This window comes from Mytilus californianus, unplaced genomic scaffold (genome assembly GCF_021869535.1).
Source record: "Mytilus californianus isolate M0D057914Y unplaced genomic scaffold, xbMytCali1.0.p SCAF_2, whole genome shotgun sequence".
NCBI lineage: Eukaryota > Metazoa > Mollusca > Bivalvia > Mytilida > Mytilidae > Mytilus > Mytilus californianus.
Genome location: NW_026262668.1, coordinates 126,357,974 through 126,381,807, shown reverse-complemented (window position 1 = coordinate 126,381,807; position 23,834 = coordinate 126,357,974). Strand labels below are relative to the sequence as shown.

Genomic DNA, 23,834 nt, shown 5'->3' with positions numbered 1-23,834 from the left:
GTAATTTGGTTTTTGGAAGAGAATTGTCTCGATGGTAATTATACGACATCTTCTTATTTTCATATTTTGTCAGGAGTTTATAGAACTTTGTCTCTTTCGTTCGTTAATATAAGCCACGAGGGGTACATGGTTTTTCCGATTAAGACCTCCTTCTGTTTTCAAGCTAGAACTTGTATGTATATGTCAGAACTTGGTTCATATTCCAAGTATTTGCATTTGATCAGGATTTTGATTTTCTTAAAATTTTCCACAAAAGACAGAATGTTGCACTTTTTTTTCACTTTTTTTAAATTAGCATGCAAAGGTACTTGGTTTATTCAGCTATCTCTTCCTAAAGTTTTTAAGCTTGAGCTTTTATATTATGCTAAATGTGTGTTCATATAAAAAAAAAGTTGTGCATATTCACAGAATGTATTTTAATTTGTCAAATGACAGAATGTTGAGTTCTGTCCTATTCATTGAAATTATGCATATACATTTTTATATAAATTAAAGGGTATTATTACATATTTTTAGAGTGTGCACCTTATCAATATTTTGATTTTCTTTAAATTTTCAATAATGGCAGTGTTAGATCCTTCTTTTGTTGGGGGCATCAAATGATTCATTCAGACTTAATCGTTTAAATTGCATTTCAACATCCTTGTTTACTACTAAATCAAATATTTACTGCACTATATCCATGCATGCAGCGGAGGCCTCATCTTTGTCTAGTTTTTGTTAATTTAATCTAATTCAATTAGAAATACATATATTCAGAGAAAATGATCGTTTATACTTACATTTTAACAAACATAATGATATAAAATCTTTTAACAACTCAAGTATTACTGATTATACCCCATGCATTCATGTAAATGCGCTAAAGATAAAGAAAACTGCATGCTTACGTTGTTTGATCTATTCGCATGACCTGAACTAATTTTAATGCACCAAACTAACATGCAGCTATATATATATATATATATATATATATATATATATATATATATATATACATCATATATTATTTAAAAGCCTTCATCTTATTGTATGTTCTATATATTTTTCGGGGTCGTCAAAAAGTCGTATTATGTTTTTTTCTTTTAATTCAAGTTAAAAATCCTAGATTTTGCCAGGATTAAACAAAAATCATACAGTGGAATCATCTTAAAGAACCATTAAAAATAATGAGCAAAATATTTCTTTTTGGATCAAATTTGATAAACCGATCTTGTACATTAAATGCCATTTACATCTCCCCAAGATAGGATACATTCGTTTGTTAAACGCCAAGAAATCTTTTCACCTAATTCAAAAATGCAATTGATGTACATTTTAACGGATACAACCATACTTATTATTGTGGCACCTTGCACACTTGCCAACGTTACGTAATCTGCCAAAAGAGATGTTTTTGCTTATCTGTAAATAGATACTTTGTACCTGTCTTCATGTCATTATCAATTAGGAATCAATTTACGGCACGTTAATGAATGAGCGAGTAACACAGTACACGTATGTTTGTTTACGCCTATTTTGATTTGTATTCATATTGAAGATGCGGGATGATCATGTATCAGTACGTATATCCTAATCCACTGATAATGGGGACTTTTAATCCGATACCTCGCGTAGAGATAGTGCCCAGTTCGCTGTACGTTACAGAACCCTTGCTACAACTCTTCGAGGCGTCCGTGTAAGTAGCCTGTTGCAAGGCTTTAATTCTATTCCTATTCAACATACCCTCACTTTATAGTGGCAGTCCAAATTTCCCGCCCCTCATCCCGGTCGATCCCTATTCAGGAGATATTTGACGTAAAGCAAACAACAATCAATCAATGAATGATATTCGACGAGCTAGGAGACAAGCTTCTCAAACAACTGGCAAATGTGTCTTCACTTTGACTTGTATTTCCAAAGACTTGGTACATATATAAGAAAAATAATTTATTAATGAATAAATCCATCTATATTTTGTTGATATCTGTACAAAAAATACTGGGGTTTAGGAGGATCCTTTTTGTGAGTAATGAAATCATTTTAACTATGAAATTCTAAATTCTAATTTGAGAAGCAACATACCTGCATCACCTGTATTTGAGATTAAAATTTATAAGATATGCCTGATCTTGTAGATTTTTCACTGATCTACAGTTAAATTTTTGAATAACGGTAATGTAAAAAAGCATTTCATTTAAAAAAAACAGATTTTGTTGGCAAATATCTAGTATTGATAAGACTATAATATATAATGCCAATTTCTTAAACAATTTATCATAAGGATACATACGTCTAAAACATTTCATACACAGACGTTTGTAAACTAGTAGATGTGTATATGTTGTGTGTATATTATAAAATAAGGATATGTGGTATGAGTGCCAAACTATCCACCAGAGACCAAATGACATAGATGTTAGCCACTACTGGTCACCGTGCGGCCTTCAATAATAAGCAAAACCCATACCGAATAGTACCCATTGCACTGTACGGGATGAACTAAAACGGGGGAACAATTACAGGTTACTTTACGTACAAGTCGGACTGAAAAACGTTACTTTCAAGACACACGAGTAAGCATGCAAAGCGCAAAGAACACCTTAATGACATATCTTTAGATCGTTCATAGATTCACAGTCTGGTCAAATTAAGGTCGATAGCTCAAAATGGTGCATTCGAGGAATGTCAAGTTCTCTGTATCTAAGAGAAACAGACCTGTAAATCTTTCTAAGTGGTTTGGTGTGCCGAAAAACATGTTTCAACCGACCAATTTCCTGTGAAACGTAAAATCAGGGATATGACAGCCATTTTTATTTGTTCCATCATGTTTTCTTTTTAATCCATGGTTTAGGACTTTCGATGTTGGATCCTTAATTTGAATTCAGTACATTTGTCATTTCTTATTCTTGCATTAATTGTAATGTTGCTGTATTCCATTATGGCGTTGTTGCAGATACAGTTATTTGACCTTTCTATCATTAAAAGAGAAAACCAACGGCAATGCCAACATATACGTACATAAAGCATGTAACCATACTGCATGTTACTGCTGTAGCATACTTTTTATATGTTGTAGGACATTTAATGAGTAAATAGAAATAACATGTGAATCCGAGGTGCTTTTCTGGATTTTCCTTCAGCAGGAACTCTCAAATACAATAAATGTGCAAACCAAAGATGGATAAATACTTGAAGACCTAAATGACCAAAAGAACTTAAAAGAATAGACAAAAGAATCTAAGGTCAACTTTACGTGTCTGGCGTACAAAGTTTTAATCCTGATATCTATGATGAGTGTATTTACCTGAGGTGGTTTAACAATGTCTAAATTTATCAACCGAATTTTAAGAATTGTATACTAGTATTATAAAATCCTGACAGTAGCGAAGCACTGACGACTAGGTTGATGATAGAATTAAATATTTAGAATTTTTACTGCACAAGATGCATTCGACCTTTTGCTTGTAAGGTTACCTTAAAAAAATATATCGTTCTGTGAAGACATAGTCGTCATTATGTAACTTTAAAACAACCAACTGCTTGATAACATGTATTACTCATCACAATAAGTTACAGATGTTTATTATATCACTGATTATACATCAAATATTTCAGTCATTATGAGATAAATAATGTTGGCTACGAATATTTTTTATTTGTGGTGCTGTAGTTAAATAGTACAGCCAGTAACTTACAATTTCTTATAATGTTGACTAACATTCGTTAATAATGATACATGTATACTAATTTCTAAATAATTATAATTTGAGTATGTTTATTTTACAAGAGTGAATGAATTTGTGGTTTATGGTAATGGTTTGTCTCCATCTGTTTATATTGAACAAGCGATAGAAAATTTGAATAAAACCGTATTCAAGTTTCTAAAAAATAACTGTATCTTTTTTCTATTACATTTAAAATTGTAAAGAAAATTACAGAATATGTTCATTTAGTCTTCAATTTTATTCTTTTATGGCAGTTACGTTTCTACACATATCCAGTTCCGTGAGGGTCTTCTAGATTCCCTAAGTTCAATCATTCTTAAATCTGAAAGTAAATGTATAACCAAATCAGTATAATATAATCAGTTAAAGGGTCATTAGTTACAAATAAGACAAAAAAATAAACTATGTTTTTGTTTTGTTTCAAACAATTATAAAAGCGGAATATTACGGAGCCCTGTTGGTCTCACACAGATTATAAAGTGTCTTTTAAAGTCCTGCGCTGAAGATGTGTAAAGTCTAGCGCTGGAGATGTAAAGTCTAGCGCTAGAGATGTAAAGTCTAGCACTGGAGATGTAAAGTCCAGCGCTGAAGATGTAAAGTCTAGCGCTGGAGATGTAAAGTCCAGCGCTGGAGATCTAAAGTCTAGCGCTGTAGATGTAAAGTCAAGCGCTGAAGATGTAAAGTCTAGCGCTGGGGATGTAAAGTCTAGCGCTGGATATGTGTAAAATCTAGCGCTGGAGATATGCAAAGTCTAGCGCTGGAGATGTAAGGTCAAGCGCTGGAGATGTAAAATCAAGCGCTGGAGATGTAAAGTCTAGCGCTGAAGATGTAAAATCAAGCGCTGGAGATGTAAAGTCAAGCGCTGAAGATGTAAAGTCAAGCGCTGAAGATGTAAAGTCTAGCGCTGGAAATGTAAAGTCCAGCGCTGGAAATGTAAAGTCCAGCGCTGGAAATGTAAAGTCCAGCGCTGGAGATGTAAAGTCTAGCGCTGGAGATGTAAAATCAATCGAATTATACGAATTCCAAACAAAAAGAAATTAGAAAATTCAGCAAAGAGTCAGAAACTCACTAAAATAAGTAAGAAAATACCAAAACGAGAATAAAAAAATTTATAGACGGAAGAAGAAATGAAGCACACTATGACCAGCAAACAACCATTAGATAGCTGATAGTGGGGGCATAAAGAACCCTAAGATAGCTGATAGTGAGCATAAAGAACCCTCAGATAGCTGATAGTGGGCATAAAGAACCCTCAGATAGCTGATAGTGGGAATAACGAACCCCTTGATAGCTAAAAGTGAGCATAACGAACCCTCAGATAGCTGATAGTGGGCATAGCAAACCCCTAGATAGCTAATAGTGGGCATAACGGACCCTCAGATAGCTGTTTGTGGGCAAAGCGAACCCTCAGATGGCTGATAGTGTATATAAAGAACCCTTAGATAGCTGATAGTGGGCATAACGAACCATTAGATAGCTGATAGTGAATAGAATAGAATAAAGGTTGGCGACGTTGGCGACGTTGGCGAACAATATTGATTTCATAAAGGTTGGCGATGTTGGCGACGTTGGCGAACAGTAATGATTTCGTAAATGTTGGCGACGTTGGCGAACAGTAATGATTTCGTTAATGTTGGCGACGTTGGCGACGTTGGCGAACAGTAATGATTTTGTAAATGTTGGCGACGTTGGCGACGTTGGCGAACATTCACACAATCCTGTACCAGAATGCAGCTTTCTAAAGGTTCGTTATGCCAACTATCAGCTATCTAAGGGTTCGTTATGCCCACTATCAGCTATCTGAGGGTTCGCTTTGCCCACTACCAGCTATCTAAGGGTTCTTTATGTCCACTATCAGCTATCTAAGGGTTCGTTATGCCCTCTATCAGCTATCTAAGAGTTTGTTATGCCCACTATCAGTTATCTGAGGGTTCGCTTTGCCCACTATCAGCTATCTGAGGGTGTTTTGTTCTTTGCTGCGTAATGCCCACTATCAACTATCTAAGGGTTCTTTATGCCCACTATCAGCTATCTAATGGTTCGTTATGCCCACTATCAGCTATCTATGGGATTTTTATGTCCACTATCAGCTATCTGAGGGTTCTTTATGCCCACTATCAGCTATCTGAGGGTTCTTTATGCCCACTATCAGCTATCTGAGGGTTCTTTGTGCCCACTATCAGCTATCTGAGGGTTCTTTATGCTCACTATCAGCTATCTGAGGGTTCTTTATGCCCCCACTATCAGCTATCTAATGGTTGTTTGCTGGTCATAGTGTGCTTCATTTCTTCTTCCGTCTATAAATTTTTTTATTTTCGTTTTGGTATTTTCTTACTTATTTTAGTGAGTTTCTGACTCTTTGCTGAATTTTCTAATTTCTTTTTGTTTGGAATTCGTATAATTCGATTGATTTTACATCTCCAGCGCTAGACTTTACATCTCCAGCGCTTGACTTTACATCTCCAGCGCTGGACTTTACATCTTCAGTGCTGGACTTTACATCTTCAGCGCTTGACTTTACATCTCCAGCACTAGACTTTAGATCTCCATCGCTGGACTTTACATTTCCAGCGCTAGACTTTACATCTTCAGCGCTGGACTTTACATCTCCAGCGCTAGACTTTACATCTCTAGCGCTAGACTTTACATCTCCAGCGCTAGACTTTACACATCTTCAGCGTAGGACTTTAAAAGACACTTTATAATCTGTGTGAGACCAACAGGGCTCCGTAGAATATAGATATAATGTTACGGTATTAACAGTCAGATTGGTCAAATTTCGTCCAAATAAGCTGAAATACATACATCCCTGATGTAACTCATTTGAATCCGTATTCATGCAACCTTTAATTTGACCTTTAGTGGAGAAGGTTGCGTATGTTTTCAACTTGTGGTTCTTTCATTGAACTGATCAGAATGTCAACATTGAAAAGAGAAACAAGGGAGACACCAGGAATAACCATTTCGTTGAATGCATGATCCGGCATACCAAAAATCATTCTTAAATAGGTAAAACGATGATATAAATATATCTTTAATATATAACGAAATCAAACAGACCTTGGAAAATCGTCATTATACGATAGCACGTGCTCGTTTGTTTGTTTCTTTTTAAATTTATATTTATCTTTATATCGGATTATATGACCACCAGGAGTCTTCGGAGTTCGTTCCTATGGAAATCAGATGGCGTCTAGTCTAAAAATACGCACGAAATGCATTTTAACGAGTCCTCGCATTGTTAATTGTTTCTTTTTGACTTTTTGTAATTTGAATATACGTATAAATCGTTATAAATCAAATACGAAAATTTGGGTCAAATTGGTGAGCATGAATTTGACAGCTAATGCCCTTTATCTAACACAAAGTTACATCGATCATGTATCAAGAAACAATGAAAATGCACAATATTATTCATTCCAGAAGAACACTTCACTCTATAGAGTATAATGCCTGTATGATAACAAAGTAAAACAATAATAAATAATACCGCATCAAAAAGTTTAATTCCTTTGTATAGATTTTCGATTATCAACATAGGTGAGGGAAAAACACTTTAATCATAAAGGGACCGATTGTTTAATTTTAATAGAGATCGTTATATCTTTTCCAGTGGTCAATATTTTTTCAGATTATATTTTTTATGTATTAGATAAACCTTGAGGGCGTTAGCCCGAATGGATGTATCTAATTTACACCAAGATGTTATTGTCAATGCAAAATGATAGTTTTCGGTAAGTTAGGAGGGGGTCTTTCGTCGAGTTGATCAGAAGTTATTGAAAAGCATGATAAATGCAGGGTATCTATCCAATTTCTTTTAACGACATCTTGGTGTAAATATTAAAACAAAACATCAGATTAGGCATGATAACTTTTTCTGTATTTTTACTCAAGAGGCAGTTGATAAAATTTGAATATTAACGAGTATTAAAATATGCTTAAAAGAGTTCTCCATAAAATTATAGGAAATGATGACATTTTGAGCTATTTAGTTTCCCTAAAAATTTGCAATATTTAAACCTGACGTTTACATAATATTTACCTTTGGTACCAGTACAGGACGACCTTTGTAAAATTTGCTTGTATCCTTTTCTGAAGTCTTTAAATCGGAAGGCGTATATAACCGGGTTACATATACTGTTTGTAAAACCAGAACAGTAAGCCTGAAAACATAAACTTATTGATTAAACATTAATTCGACAAAATTCGGGATTCTGAATAATGGGAATAATGCAAGGTTTTAATTCATGGGTTTAAATTGAATTGTATGCAGGAAAATCCTGATAAATTCCAAGTCATTGCAGTTGAAAATACAACATTTGCGAAGAAGCCTGTTTTAATATACAGTCTGACAGCTAAAATATCATGTCATGTGATTGTCAAATTAGGTATTGATATTGATTATCCACTTAATTTTATTCACCACATTAAAAATATGTGTCGTAAAGTATCTCATCAACTGACTGTTTGAGAGCGCATCGGTTGCTATCTTACAAAATTAAATAAATTGACAATTTTTCACACATTTATTTCATATAATTTTTTTGGCATTTTTGCAACACATCTTATACCACTAAATAAGAAAGGGTTTTACGATTTATATATTAAGACTATAGTAGTACGTATGATGAATTATTTGTACGAGCAAAGGTTCAATCCCTTAAATTTAGACGTTTGCGTAACATGTCTATTGTATGTTCTAAAATTTTATATAAGTTGTCACCACCAATTTACACGACTTAGTTATACTGAAAAGATTATAAATATGAGTATAGATATTCTAACATTGTAAATATACCTAGAGTTCGAACATTAAACAGTTTGTGAAGATTATTAATATATATGTACATGTATTTTGTTAAATGGTTACCATTTAGATCATATTCTATCCTTTTATGCTATGAGTTTTACCCACTTTCTAATCATGCTTAGTTAGTTTACATTTTTATATTTCCTATTAGCTTTAATACCGAGCTTATCATACTTATAAATCTGCTTATTACTACCATGCTTAATTATGGTGCTTCATTTTGTATTTTTTATTCCCATACTGTTTTTTTTAAGCAAAATCGAAAATAAATAAATGCTCACATCGTATTGCAAGCGTTAAATGACATAAATTTTGATAGGCGGTTAATCAAAACGGACAAATGCATTTAATCGAATTTATTCTGGTATTGCAGAATATCAAAAACACAAACAACATCACTAATGAATGTTATGTAGACGAAATGCGCGTTTGAGGAACAAAATAATGAACCTGCGACTCTTTTCACAAAAAATCTTAAGAGTAAAAATACTCGTAAGTCATACACATTTCAGTATAACTTACGATCAATTTAAATCGTAAGATTTTTTGTGAAAAGAGTCGCTGGCATCTTTGATGAGTTTGTACGATACCGATATAGTTAATGATGAAAACATCGAGAAAAACCTTGAATAACGGTTTAGAATTAAAAACTCGATAAATGTCGTAAAATTGTTAAATTACAAGAGAATTAAGATCTATCTGTTACAAAGACGATGCGTACCAGACTGTCCTTCTAGAGAAACCTATGAATGTTTTAAAAAGAAAACCCAGCATCTTATTTGGGGGGGGGGGGGGCTTATTTGTTAGTATTAAAATCTAGGTGACCAGAATTCGTTATCTCATAGCATCTGTTCACAAGTATGGATTGTTACTCAATCGATATCAGATATCAAAGACTGAGGACCTGTGTTCTGATTGGTGATTTCAGATTTTGCGTTGCATTCGGGTGTTATTTGTTTGTTTTTGTTGTTTTGTTGGGGTTTTTTTTGGGGGGGGCGAGATGCTTAGCAAAGAATATAGGAAAATGGACTTATATAAAATTGCTGCTCTTGTTTCCTAATCCTACTTTCGAATTACTTGTTTATTCGTATTTATTTATTATTGTAGTTGAACATGACGAATTCTGTAATTAAATATGCTTGCACTAATGATATAGGACCTCATTTTGTTAAAATGTCAAGTCAAATAGCAAAATGATCAATATATACAAACTAAATGTTATCAATAAAAACAATTGCAACTTACGAAGGCCCAGTAGGATCAATCCATTTTAAAATTTGAAACTCGATATTAGATAGTATTATAATAGATATAAGAAGATGTGGTATGCGTGCCAATGAGACAACTCTCCATCCAATTCACAATTTGTAAAAGTAAACCATTATATGTCAAAGTACGGCCTTCAACACGGAGCTTTGGCTCACACCGAACAGCAAGCTATAAAGGGCCCCAAAAATGTAAAAAGTGTAAAACCATTCAAACAGGAAAACCAACGGTCTAATCTATATAAAATCGAGAAACGAGAAACACTTATGAACCACATCAACAAACAACAACCACTGAACATCAGGTTCCTGACTTAGGACAGGTGCAAACAAATGCAGCGGGTTTAAACGTTTTAATAGGCGCCAACCTTCACCGTACCTGAAACTATAGTGTAACACCACAACATAGAAAGAAACACTATAAAATATCAATTGAAATGGCTTAACTCCATCAAAAGACATATTAACAAAAACAAGTGAAAATACACTGAACGAATAAATTTGATCTATGATACAATGTAAATACAAAATTAATAAAACAAGGGGTTAGATGTAAAACAATATCAAAAAGACAACCATAACCTTGGACAAAATGCCGCCAAATAAAATAACGTACACAGGTAAATAAAAATAATTTTGTTGTAAGGGTATACATGGAGTACGGAAATAAATTTTACAAAATAAATAATTTTGTTGTTCCTAGTACGAGGACAAAAATGAAAATATAATTATCGTCATACTAAACACTTATCAAAGGTGGTATATATTAAAAATAGTGAGACTAGATATAACACTGAATAAGTAAACATTAAATAACAAAAAAATATTGCAAATTGTATCAACAGGTCAAATTAACACGAAAGTACGATTTGAAAGTACTCGCAGTTACTGAAAGCTAGTTAAAAGCCAAAAACAATTAATAATAAAAAATCATGCATCAGAGACTAAAATCAACTAAAACACATCCCAGGGATTTATAGTGTTTTAACGTCATGGACAGTCAAAGAAGACATGACTTGTGCAATGCCAAAATAAAAGTATCGACAGGCAGTAGGATAGTTAAGAGTTAACATGTTAATAAATATGTATAATGTAATATATAGATAGAGTAATTTCTATATAGAAAATGAACGTGGATGTGCATTTATACATCCCAAAAAACCGTTTGAAAAGAATACAAATTTAGTTATGTTTTGATTTGCTGTTGACAAAATCGATATTTGTGCCATTGTAAACTATATTCAAAGATCTAATTACAACATTGGTAAGATAACCTTTACTTGTCTAATAAGTTTGTTTAAAGGTTTGATGAGTTTACACGGATCACATAGTGATTTCCGCGCTTTTAGTACAATATTACCGTAAAATTTAGGATGTGAAATACCGTTTTTTAATAAGTTGTCTACAGGTACAGGTAAAATTTACTAATCAAATCTATGTATCTTTGAAAGAATTTAGTAAAAGTTTTAAGCAATTTATGGTAACGAAATCCCTGACTTAATAATTTACCAGTGATACGTTGATTACGTTCGTTAAAATCTATGACATCACTACACACACGGGCATAACGAACGAGTTGGGATATATAAACACCGTATGATGGAGCCAAAAACCATTAAAGTCATACTAACACCATACTTAAGAATGGAAAAATTGTAAGAGAAACGTACAATATGGCATTTTTTAGAGGGAGGGGGGAATATTAGTATCAATAATATAATATATACAACTCCCCGACTGATAAAATATTGCTTCTTCGTTCTTTCAGCATCAAAGTCCGTACTGAACTACAACAAGTTAATTTCCGCCCTCAGACCAACAAATCTATTATCCGTTGCCGAGACCAACAAGTCGTCTTCACATAGACATACACATCAAGGGTCCGAACTGAGACCAATAAGTATTTTCATAATACCAACAAGGCAAGTGTCCGTACTGGTACAAAACAGACAAGTGTCCTTCCAAGACAAATATGTGTCCGTACTGAGACCAATGAGTCATTTCTTCGTCCTGAGATCAATACGTCAAGTGTCCATACTGATACAAAAAAGTCAAGTGTCCTTCCAAGACAAATAAGTCAAGTGTCCGTCCTGAGTCTAAAAAATCAAGTGTCCGTCCTGAGTCCCGCAATTCAAGTATCGGTCCTGAGACCAACAAGTACAGTGTCCGTACTGATACAAAACAGTCAAGTGTCCTTCCAAGACAAATAAGTGTCCGTAATGAGACCAATGAGTCATTTCTTCGTCCTGAGTCCAACAACAACAGTGTCCGTACTGAAACCAACCAGTACAGTGTCGGTACTGAGACCAACAAGTACAGTGTTCGTAATGAGACCAACAAGTACAGTGTTCTTACTGAGACCAACAAGTACAGTGTCCGTACTGAATCCAACAAGTCAAGTGTTCTTACTGAGACCAACAAGTATAGTGTCCTACTGAGACACAAGTACAGTGTCCGTACTGAGACAAACAAGTACAGAATTCGTACTGAGACCAAAAAGTACAGTGTCCGTCAGATACCAACAAGTACAATGTCCGTACTGAGACCAACAAGTACAGTGTCCGTACTGAGAACAACAAGTACAGTGTCCGTACTGAAACAAACAAGTCAAGTGTTCGTATTGAGACCAATAAGTACAGTGTTCGTCAGATACCAACAAGTATAGTGTCCGTACTGAAACCAACAAGTACAGTGTCCATACTGAGAACAACAAGTACAGTGTTCGTACGGAGACAAACAAGTCAAGTGTTCGTACTGAGACCAACAAGTATAGTTTCCGTACTGAAACAAACAAGACAAGTGTTTGTTTTGAGAGTACAGTGTCCGTACTGAGACCAACAAGTACAGTGTTCGTCCTGAGATCAACAAGTACAATGTCCGTACTGAGACCAACAAGTATAGTGTTCTTACTGAAACAAACAAGACAAGTGTTCGTTTTGAGACCAACAAATATAGTGTCCGTACTGAAACAAATAAGACAAGTGTTCGTTTTGAGACCAACAAGTCAAGTGTTCGTACTGAGACCAACAAGTACAGTGTTCGTCCTGAGACCAACAAGTACAGTGTCCGTGCTGAGACTAACACGTATAGTGTCCGTACTGAAACAAACAAGACAAGTGTTCGTTTTTAGACCAACAAGTATAGTGTCCGTACTGAAACAAACAAGACAAGTGTTCGATTTGAGACCAACAAGTCAAGTGTTTTTACTGAGACCAACAAGTACAGTGTCCGTACTGAAACAAACAAGACAAGTGTTCGTTTTTAGACTAACAAGTATAGTGTCCGTACTGAAACAAACAAGACAAGTGTTCGTTTTTAGACTAACAATTACAGTGTTCGTCCTGAGACCAACAAGTACAGTGTCCGTGCTGAGACTTACACGTATAGTGTTCTTACTGAAACAAACAAGACAAGTGTTCGTTTTTAGACCAATAAGTATAGTGTCCGTACTGAAACAAACAAGACAAGTGTTCGTTTTGAGACCAACAAGTCAAGTGTTTGTACTGAGACCAACAAGTACAGTGTCGGTACTGAAACAACCAAGACAAGTGTTCGTTTTGAGACCAACAAGTATAGTGTCCGTACTTTGAGCAACAAGTACAGTGTTCGTCCTGAGACCAACAAGTACAGTGACCGTACTGAGACCAACAAAAACAGTGTTCGTACTGAGACAAACAAGTCAAGTGTCCGTACAGAGACAAATAAGTTTTATGTCCGTCTTGAGAAACAAGTACATTGTCCGTACTGAGACCAACAAGTCAAGTCTCCGTACTGTGACCAACAAGTACAGTGTCCGTATTGATACTAACAAGTACAGTGTTCGTTCTGAGACAAACAAGTCAAATGTCCGTACTGAGACCAGTACAGTGTCCGTACTGAGACAAACAAGTTAAGGTTCCATACTGAGACAAACAAGTCAAGCGTCCGTATTGAGACAAGTCAAATGTCCGTACTGAGACCAACAAGTACAGTGTTCGTCCTGAGACAAATAAGTCAAGAGTCCGTCAGATACCAACTAGTAAAGTGTCCGTCCTGAGAGCAACAAATTAAGTGACCGTCGGAAACAAACCAGTCAAGTCTCGATCCGAAACAAACATTTAGCAAATAATTAGCGTTCGTCCGTCCGAGATCAAGTCAAGTGTTCGTACTGAGACCAACAAGTCAGGTGTCCGTACAGCGATCAACAAGTCAAGTGTCCGTACAGTCTGTACTACAGAGATCAATAAGTCAAGTGTCCGTACTTAACCCAACGAGTCAAGTGTCCCTTGCTAAGACCAACAGATCAAGTGTTGAGAGCAACAAGCCAAGTGTCTGTATTGATACCAAGAAGATAAATGTGCTTAATTGCTTTAATTATTTAGTTTGATTTACTTAAAGCTTTGTTAATGTACTTGTAAAGCTGTTATAGTTTTTACAAGGTTAGGCATACATTTTAATAAAAACCTTCCATTGCAATATACATTTTGGTTTTATGGTAGGACAATCCCTATTATAAGAGTTATGTAGAGTTTGTATAAATATGGTTGAAATCCTGTGTTACACGTAAAAACTCAACCCCTTTTTAAAGAAATACTGTATCCAACACTATCTGTGATAAAGGGCAAATTGATTACTTTTGTCATTTAATATTATGATATACTTAAAATATACCTTTCACCAAATTTATCATTTAATGTTAGGACTAAGTTTTCCTCTTTAGGCTACTTTAAAATATTAAAATATGTAAATTGCATGTCGAATCTACAATCATGCTTTTCAAATTCATAAATTGAATTATGGATCTCGAAATTTAAACTTATCTGTGTGAGCTTTCGTAGAACATAACAATACAAGAGCCATTGAAGAGCAACAATATAAAAATAAGGAGATGTGGTATGATTGCCGATAAGACAACTATCCACCAAAGTTCAAATGATGTAATAATAAAAACTATTAGTAGACAGCTCTCTCACATGCAAAAAAACCCATGTATGTACTTGAAGTACTTGTGAAGTTTTCATATAACGATAAGTAATAATTTAGATCCAAAGAGCTTTTCTTATGCAAATACATCATGCTAATGTAATAGAACTTAGATCTTGCAATTGCTTCTTTGATTGATGATTTAAAAATAATATTCCAAGTAAGCTAAATAGAAATATAAATGGTGTTAATTAATGCTCCTATGTTGGAAAATATGTATTGGGAGTACATTTTTCAAGAAATTAACCAATTATTTTTTATCATAAGTCAAAAAACAAGTCAGACCGTTGGTTTTCTATAATGAATTGTTTCACATCTTGTTAATACGGGCTTATTATTGCTTGCGGTATTGGTTTTGCTCATTGTTGAAGGCCATACAAAGTCCTATAGTTGTATCACTGGTAATCATTCCACATCTTATTTTCATGTAAGAGTAATCGTAGATACTGAAAGTAAGTTCAAAGGCCAATTTCAACTCATAAATAAACAATACCTTCAGACTAAAATATCAATCAGCACAATTCTAACGTATTTAGAATAAAGACTCATAAGCAGTCGGGAAACAGAGGGCGTTATGCAATGTCTTAATATAAGGATGAAAATGATGCAGGACCATGAGGGTTAAGGGATTACTCGCAGTTACTGAATGCTAGTTCAAAGCCCTATTTCAATTAACAAATAGGCCATGTCTTCCAAGAATAAAATATCAATCAACAAATTTCCAACGGTATTAGAGAAAAGACGAACTCAAGCAGGACCCTTTGCAATACCAAATTTTAAGGTATGGGTTTAGCTAATTGTTGAAGTCCGTACAGTGACACATAATTGTTTACATTCTCGTCCTTTGATATCTGGTGTATACAATGTTGTTGTCTTATTGGCAATCGTATCAAATACCACATATCGGTTTTGAATATGTTAATTTGTTACAAATTGTCTATTATTAAATTTAAGATAAGAATATTTTATTTAATGTACCGGCATAAACAATCTTTATCTACGCTTTGAAACATTGACTTACATAATAATAGGTCACATTCTAAGCCAGCTGTAGCATATTAAAAGTAAAATTTACATTAATATGGTCTTAGTCATTCTAAATTTATTAACAACATAAAACTCTATCAATTAATATGCGTTCAACATTGACAGAGGTGTGTCTTAGATACAACACGATTTTTAAGGGTGAGACAGTCGAATTTGGATACAGAAAATTCTGCAACAGGACTGTAATTTTTTTTTTATCTGAACTGAGAACATGATTTTCAAAAAGTGGGGCTATCTAGAAAAAAAATCTGTTTCTAAAATGACCTTCATGTGAAGAAACCATATTAAGACAACTATTTTTTAAATCTAAATTGGAGTAATAATTTTTAACGTATTTACCATAAGCAAAATAAAGAACGGCATTGTTCATTGAGTTTCTTAATCTTAATTCATGACACTTACTTACTTGTGACAATTTCGATTGAAAATCTTTAAAATATCAACCACAATATTAGAGTTGTATGTTTCTTTTATCTTGTTCAATTTATTAGAGTACCAGTAGAGCGTGAATAGTGGTAAGCTTCATATTTTATTCCGGAACCGCCCTCAAGATTTTACGAAATACGATCAAGTATTAAGAAAGTTCATGCGCGGGACCAACTAGTGCGCAAATACTATAAAAAAAGAAGTGAGATTGAATGACTATTTGTGTGTAAAACTGTCGAAATATTGAAATAAGGAAGTACTTGTAGGGTATTTGTGCTGTTTGCATGATATTAATTGACTAGCAAAGAAAATAGCATTGTAAAAGATGATCAAAGCACAACTTGCACTTGAGTAAAAGTTCAATACAAATAAATAAGTTGCACAGTGCCACTCTCCTGAAAAAAGGCTTAATTCAAGTTCGGCCATGATTATTTCAATCCCTCATAGACTAATGATTTATGGTATAATGCCTATATATTTGTACGCTTTCTATATTTTGAACTGTATTCTGCTTTTGTACTGTCATGTAGCAAGTACATTTTAGTTTGATTTGCAAATGGTGATCTCAAACGCAATTTGGAACTACAAACATATGAATGCATGCATGTTTTCGAATGAATACTCATATTTCATTTTTTGTTGTTGAATAAACGCATTTTATTCATGCAGGATGTATTCAATGAAATATAATTAATAAGACAAACGAGATTTAGGATCATCTTCTTGGCTTGATATACTTATTGACTAAGGTTATAAATATACAATACTAATTATAGTAATTCACGCATTTTGTAATTTTGGGTTTATATCAAATCCCTTATTTGTAAATTTAAATTTCACATTGACTAAGGTAATAAATATACAATAATATTAATGCATGTGGAGTTAAAATCAATTTCCTTGTTTACAAATTTAGACATGACCAAGTTTTATTATTTTCAATTTTCTGTTTTTAGCATTCTGTGAACATGTCCACGTTACATTGCATAAAAACGACTTCTATGCATTGATAAAGACGCTGCTGGTAGAAAAAAATGTATTAATACAGCGACAGATATTGTTGTTAAAAAGATATGACTTTGATATAAGCTTATAAAGAACCCGTATTTCCCTTTATTTCCCTTTCAGTGATTTCTGTTTGTCTTTTCTCCACAGAGCAATAAAATAAATAGCAAACTTTGGTTGTCTCTATAGATTTCTTTCACATTCGATGACATTTATTTGTTATCTAAATCTTCATCGCAGTCTCTTCCTAAAAATTCCCTAAATATTTCTCTATCAATCTGCATTCCATTTGTCAACCGATTTGATGTTGCTCTTGTTCTTAAGAATCGCGCTGTATGTAATCAAGACAATTGTCTATCAAGGAAAATGGAATGTTGAGCTATAGATGTCATTAAAGTGTTATATTGTTGTTACAGTGCTCAAGTTCTTTTATTTACACAAATATCATTACATAACTTACTTACCAACGGATTTATGTATGATGGAATATCATTTTTGTCCTCTAACATTAGAGCCAAGAAAATGTAGACAACATAAGGTAACCAGCACACAATGAATACACCAAGCACAAGAACCAGCGTGATGGTTACACGTTTGTCATCGGAAAAAATGTCATCTGTACTGTTGGCGGAATTCCGTCGGAACACAACAGATTGATGGAGAATTGTAAATATTTTTCTGTATGTAATTCCCATGATCACAATTGGTAGCAAGATATTTATTGTAAAATTAGTGAAGAACAGAATAGAATCTTTTGGTATGTTAAAATGTGGGTACATCGGACCACATTGAAGTTTCTTTTGCCTATAGACTGCTTTACTTAGTCCAGATACTGCAGCGACACCTAACATGACCCCCCACAACCAAGCTGCAACTATCATTAATACACAAATTTTTCGAGAAATAAATGTTCGGTCTCCATTTGAGTGTCTTTTTAATGAGAAATATTTGTGTATGCTAATATACATTAGAGTATGAATGGATAACGACAAAAATACAGAATTTAGAAAACTATTTATACTACAAAACCATTGTGGAAATTGCCATTTTTCGTAAATAAGTGTATTCAAAGACACCGGTGCCATGCAAATTCCGACCATCATATCAGAAATAGCTAGGTTGAATAAGAATAAATTGGTGCCATTCTTAGCTGCTCTCATGTTACTGTCTCGCAGTATAACAATTATAACCATCACATTCCCTATTATTGAAGCCATTATTATGATGATTAACCAAGTTCCAAATAATCCAGTCTGAAATGGTCCAAAATAATCCGTATAATTACTGATTAAGACTGAGGCATTCGACGTCATTTTCTTGTAGAATGGTTAAAATAATAACTTCACAAAAGTCCCCCTATGTAAACTTCAATTAGACACATAGGCGGCTGGTATGTTAAATTAGGTATAGGAAATGGTTTGTTGAAAATCGCATGTCTTTCATCAGTAACCTGAAATGTAATAAGAATGTATATTGCTAGTATTCAAAGTACACCTCACTTGATAACATTTTTCGCGTGTAAAATCAAATCAAATCACATCGTTTGATTGGTGTAAAATCCAAATATTGGGTTGTTACCAAGACAAACATGACAATATTTACACTCATACAATATTCAAAGTTAACCAACATTCATATCATATTATGTGTATCATATATTTAGATATTTTGGAGGAGGTGATACTTGTACAAATTTGAAATTAAAAGTACAATATTCTTTATGATATTGTTATATAATACAACAAAACAAATATATAAGCAATAAAAAAAAATTGTTTGAAAGATTGATTAATTTTGTCTTTCACTATATCCGGGTATGGTTAATGATTAACGAATTAATTATAATTTACCACCAAAATTTGTAAATAAGTGCATAATCAATTATTGTTGCATTTCCTAAATTATTAAGTTTCTATTGTACTTTTCATGAGTCGTAAACTTCGGAGATTTTTTTTGTGTTTTACTCTTTAAGTCAAGCAAAGCACTATATTTTCCTACACAGCGACAAAAGATTTACTTTGCATGATATATTGAGTAGACACCTTTCTATTGTTGAAGATCTTGCCCTCTAGCTGATCATTTGATCGTTTTTGTCGTTGGCTTGCTATCTCACTCGCGTATACCCACCATTTTCTCTTATTCATACTTATACGTGTCTGTATAACAAAAAAGGAAATGTGGTATGATTGCCAATGAGACAACTATCCATAAGAGATCATAGGATGAGAATGTAAACAGCTATACGTTCACCATACTAAGCTATACAAGGCCCAGACATGACAAAATGAGATACAAATCAAAAAAGAAAACCAACGGCCTGATTTTACTGATTTTTCGAGAACAGGTTACCATCGTCAAATATTTGCTCCATTAAAATTATACGCATAACAAACGCTGTCACATTACGATGAATAGGACTTATAAATATAATGTTAATGACACGTATAGTCCAGTAATTCCTTGCTGTTAATGACACGTTTAGTTCAGTAATCCATTGCTGTTAATGGCACGTATAGTACAGTAATCCCTTGCTGTTAATGGTACGTATAGTCCAGTAATCCCTTGCTGTAAATGGCACGTATTGTCTAGTAACCCATTACTGTTAATGGCACTATAGTACAGTAACCCATTGCTGTTAATGGTACGTATAGACCAGTAATCCCTTGCTGTTAATGACACGTATAGTCCAGTAATTACTTGCTGTTAATGACATGTATTGTCCAGTAACCCATTGCTGTTAATGGCACGTATAGTCCAGTAATCCCTTGATGTTAATGGCACGTATAGTCCAGTAATCCCTTGCGGTTAATGGCACGTATAGTCCAGTAATCCCTTGCTGCTAATGACGTGTATAGTCCAGTAATCCCTTGCTGTTAATGACTCGTATGGTCCAGTTATCCCTTGCTGTTAATGACACATCTAGTTCAGTAATTCCTTGCTGGAGTGCTACAGAATTCAATATACAATTGCAATAGAAGGATTTCTTTGTCAATTTTATGATTTGAAAATAGTCAAACTATAGTCCTATTTATTATAGAGGAATTAACGGTCTCCTTTGTCTTGCCTTTTTGTTGCCGACATAGTCATTTATGCCAGGGTTTCAATTAACACGTCAAGATGCAGAGTATGAACGTAGTACTTTTGTATTTTTAATGCATAACATTATTAGGATTGCATATGCAATATTCCTAACTGCTTAAACAATCGACTGCAATAAATTTAAAATGTCAACGATTGTCAATCAAATCATCAATATTATGAAATAATCTGTCAAGAAATAAAGGTCACTAAATTAGGGAATAGCTTGACATTAACATTGTTTTAAGGAACTTGCTGTTCAAAAATTTAAAAATCATTTTTGCATTAATGACTTTATCTCCATCATCCAAACCACTTATTTCTTATCTGTTTCTTATCTGGATTTAGTTTTATCTTAGGTCCTTTTTGGTTTGATAAGCTCTTCAACCTTTGAATTAGGTTTTGTATTTACAAATATTTTGGCCTCGAGCATCACTGAAGAGACCATTCATTGTCGAAATACGAATCTAGTGCAGTAAAATACAATGTAAAATGCAATAAATGTTTAAATGGAGATGGAGGGCTTCCGAAAAAATACTCTTCACTGGCGGATCCAGCGGGGGTGTTCCGGGGGTTGGAACCCCCCCCCCCCTCCCCTTTTTTCGATTTTTTGTTTGTTTTTTTACTTAATATGTGAACGTTTTGTGGTGTTCCTCCCTTTTCAAAATGGCCGGATCCGCGCCTCTTTGTTGAGAGAACAGTAATCAGATGTTAAAAGAGCGGAACATAGAAGTGAAATGTGGTTTTTGGATGCATTCATGAATTCCTTTATGATAAAAAAAACCAACAGAGGATTCTTGTAGGGGATGCATCACAATAAGGTCAAAGAGTGAAATGTCTCGTCAAGAATTTATAGAAATGATTCAGTAACGTTCAACTAAAGCTAAACTTCATTTGAAATTTGACTGGCTGTGCCAAATAATTCACTTCAAGTGCAAAGTACTAATTTTACCAAAGTATTATTGTTCTTGGTCTAATAATCAGTAATCTAGTAAGTCTCTCACTATCAAATTATGTAATTATATAACATCTGCATGGATTAGTAGATCTCATATCTAAATATAGTTTCATAACTTTACATTTGTCATAATATTATACTATTGTTCTCTGCTGTCTATCCGTGTTTATATTATGTATTATATGTTGCTATTTTTGCCATTGCATGTTTATGCTTTTGCAATAAAGATTTATTCATTATATATTCATTTAAGAAGATTGTAAATTAAGGAAGCAATACATGAATTTCGGGTGAAAAGTATATGGGGGATAATTAATGTATGGAGAAATTTTAATATACATTTGAGCCAAGATGGTTAAAACTCTTTATGGCATGTGCACTAGATAAATACACGTGTACAAAACAAACATTGCGTAGAACTGTGTGCTTCTTAGGGAAAGTAAAGCAGAAAATGTTTATTTAACGCTTCTACGAATAAGTAAAGGTCTTTGCTCCCGACATAAGTTTCATTAAAACTACAGATGACAAGTTGTTTTCAAAGGTTAGGTCGTCTGAGTTTTTCTTTTTCCAGTATGATAGGAATTTGAATGAGATTTTTTCTTAAAAGTCCCTCCCGTTTTAAATTTGTAAAAAATACACCGAAACAATATCAAACCATTACTTGATAAAATAGTATAAAATAACATTTCTTACCTTCTATACATCTGTTATATGTTTACATTTTTCCATTCGACCATTTATATCATGTTAAATTTTGAAATCTGATAAGAGTCTTCTCTGACGTATTTTTATCAGTATTTGCATCCTCCCAGAAAATGAAACATTCAAAGAAAACACTTCAATTAAATGTTTTATCATATTTTCATGATTTTGCTAACTCGTGAAGAATTTTATCTGTGATATGCTATCAATAATTGGCACAATATTTTGTAATAAATTAACAAAGATTCTTATTATTATACAATAATTACATAAATAGATACCAAAATTAGATAATTACGCAACATATTTTGTGTAATCGATAATACAGCACCAACACTGAAGTGGATATGTCAGTTATAATGTGTGAGCTACCTCTTTTGATGAGATTTGTGGAATATTTGATAATTTTTGGTTATATATTGTGACAAAATATTTGATAAAACTTTATAGCAAACTAGGTCGGAAACTATTATTTCACTTTAAGAAGGATCAATAGCAATACTACAACGTATAGTTGGGTATTGTCAATAATAATTTAAATAATCTGCTAAGACACTTTCTTTGTCATTACAAGATTAATACAAATGAACTATTAGAGAGGCGAAGGATACCAAAGGGACATTCAAACTCACAAATCGAAAATAAACTGACAACACCATGGCTAAAAAGAAAAGGACAAACATACAACAGTACACAAAACACAACATAGAAAACCAAAGACTGAGCAACACGAACCCCACCAAAAACTGGGGATGATCTCAGGTGCTCCGGAAGGGTAAGCAGATCCTGCTCCACATGTGGCACCCGTCGTGTTGCTCGTGTTAATACAATCCCGGTGATAAGTCTAATTCGGTAGGTCACATTCGGGTAATAGGGGACGGGATTGTAATTACGACAATTGAAACATATCCGTTGTCATCTGTGAAACGGATATTCCATAACGGTCAACCAACTCGTGATGGCGTCCGTAAAATTTACGAAGTATCGATTTCAACTTCACCACTTGGAACTCTTAGTCAAGTTAATAGCTTCCTTGTGAGCAGCAACCCTCTATCAAGGAAATCATGATAGGAAAAACAAGCCCTGGAATATCGTATCAACTGGTAGATATATACTCCGTATGCAGGTGCTGCTGGAATGTTGCTACATAGAAATGGGAAGTTCACAATTGGGAAGCTGAAATCATCTCTTTTGTCGTAAACTGGTTTTGTTTTCAACTGACCATTAGTATCAATTTCTAGATGTAAGTCAAGATATGAGGCCGACTTAACTGTATCTGTTGTATCCTTTATCTCAAATTCGATGGGATGGATGCGTTCAACATAGTCACCAAATGTTGAATTACTTTTAGTATTTAGTGAGAGAACATCATCTATATAGCGGAAAGTGAAGTTAAAATATACTGCTAAATTCTTTTCTTTCTTCTTAAGAAGTTCCTGTATGAAGTCAGCCTCATATGAATTAAGGAACAAGTCGGCAAGAAGAGGAGCACAACTGGTTCCCATAAAAATGCCGATTGTTTGTTGAAAAACACGTCCTCCAAACAAGACAAATATGTTGTCAATCAAGAAATCAAGCATCTTGATAATGTCAGTTGCAGAGAATCAGAGAATGTTTTGTTTGAATCAGAGTGATTTTTTACAAAGAACGATTTATCCCTCCCTAAGACAAGAAACTTGTATCTACGTAGGCCATTCTTTTTTATAAAACAAAGCAGGATCAACTCTCTCAATTTGTCTTTTAGTTTGGAATGGGGAATACTTGTATAAAATGTAAAGTCAAATGCTTTAATACTATTGCAAGAGGAAAGAGTCTCAGATTGTATGTACTCTAAAAGATCTTTGGAAATTTTTAGTATCCACATCTGATTCACG

The 23,834-nt window shown here is 33.8% G+C and overlaps 1 protein-coding gene across 1 annotated transcript; it reads right to left on the bottom strand.

Annotated features, from left to right (window-relative positions):
- Positions 1 to 3,519: 3,519 nt before the first annotated feature.
- On the bottom strand, positions 3,520 to 22,461 carry LOC127730933 (histamine H2 receptor-like). The gene is made up of 4 exons (XM_052239564.1): positions 21,952 to 22,461; positions 17,687 to 18,672; positions 7,750 to 7,870; positions 3,520 to 4,029 (listed from the first exon to the last, which is right to left on the bottom strand). The coding sequence occupies exons 2-4, from the start codon at positions 18,533 to 18,535 to the stop codon at positions 3,962 to 3,964; spliced, it is 1,038 nt and encodes a 345-aa protein (XP_052095524.1). The 5' UTR covers positions 18,536 to 18,672; positions 21,952 to 22,461; the 3' UTR covers positions 3,520 to 3,961.
- Positions 22,462 to 23,834: the final 1,373 nt, after the last annotated feature.

Excerpts from the sequence above, each read along its gene's own strand:
- LOC127730933 (XM_052239564.1), bottom strand. The coding sequence starts at position 18,535 with ATGACGTCGAATGCCTCAGTCTTAATCAGTAATTATACGGATTATTTT. Across the intron at positions 7,871-17,686 it reads CATCATACATAAATCCGTTG|GCTTACTGTTCTGGTTTTAC; the intron begins GTAAGTAAGTTA and ends TTATGTTTTCAG. Across the intron at positions 4,030-7,749 it reads GTCCTGTACTGGTACCAAAG|ATTTAAGAATGATTGAACTT; the intron begins GTAAATATTATG and ends ATTTACTTTCAG.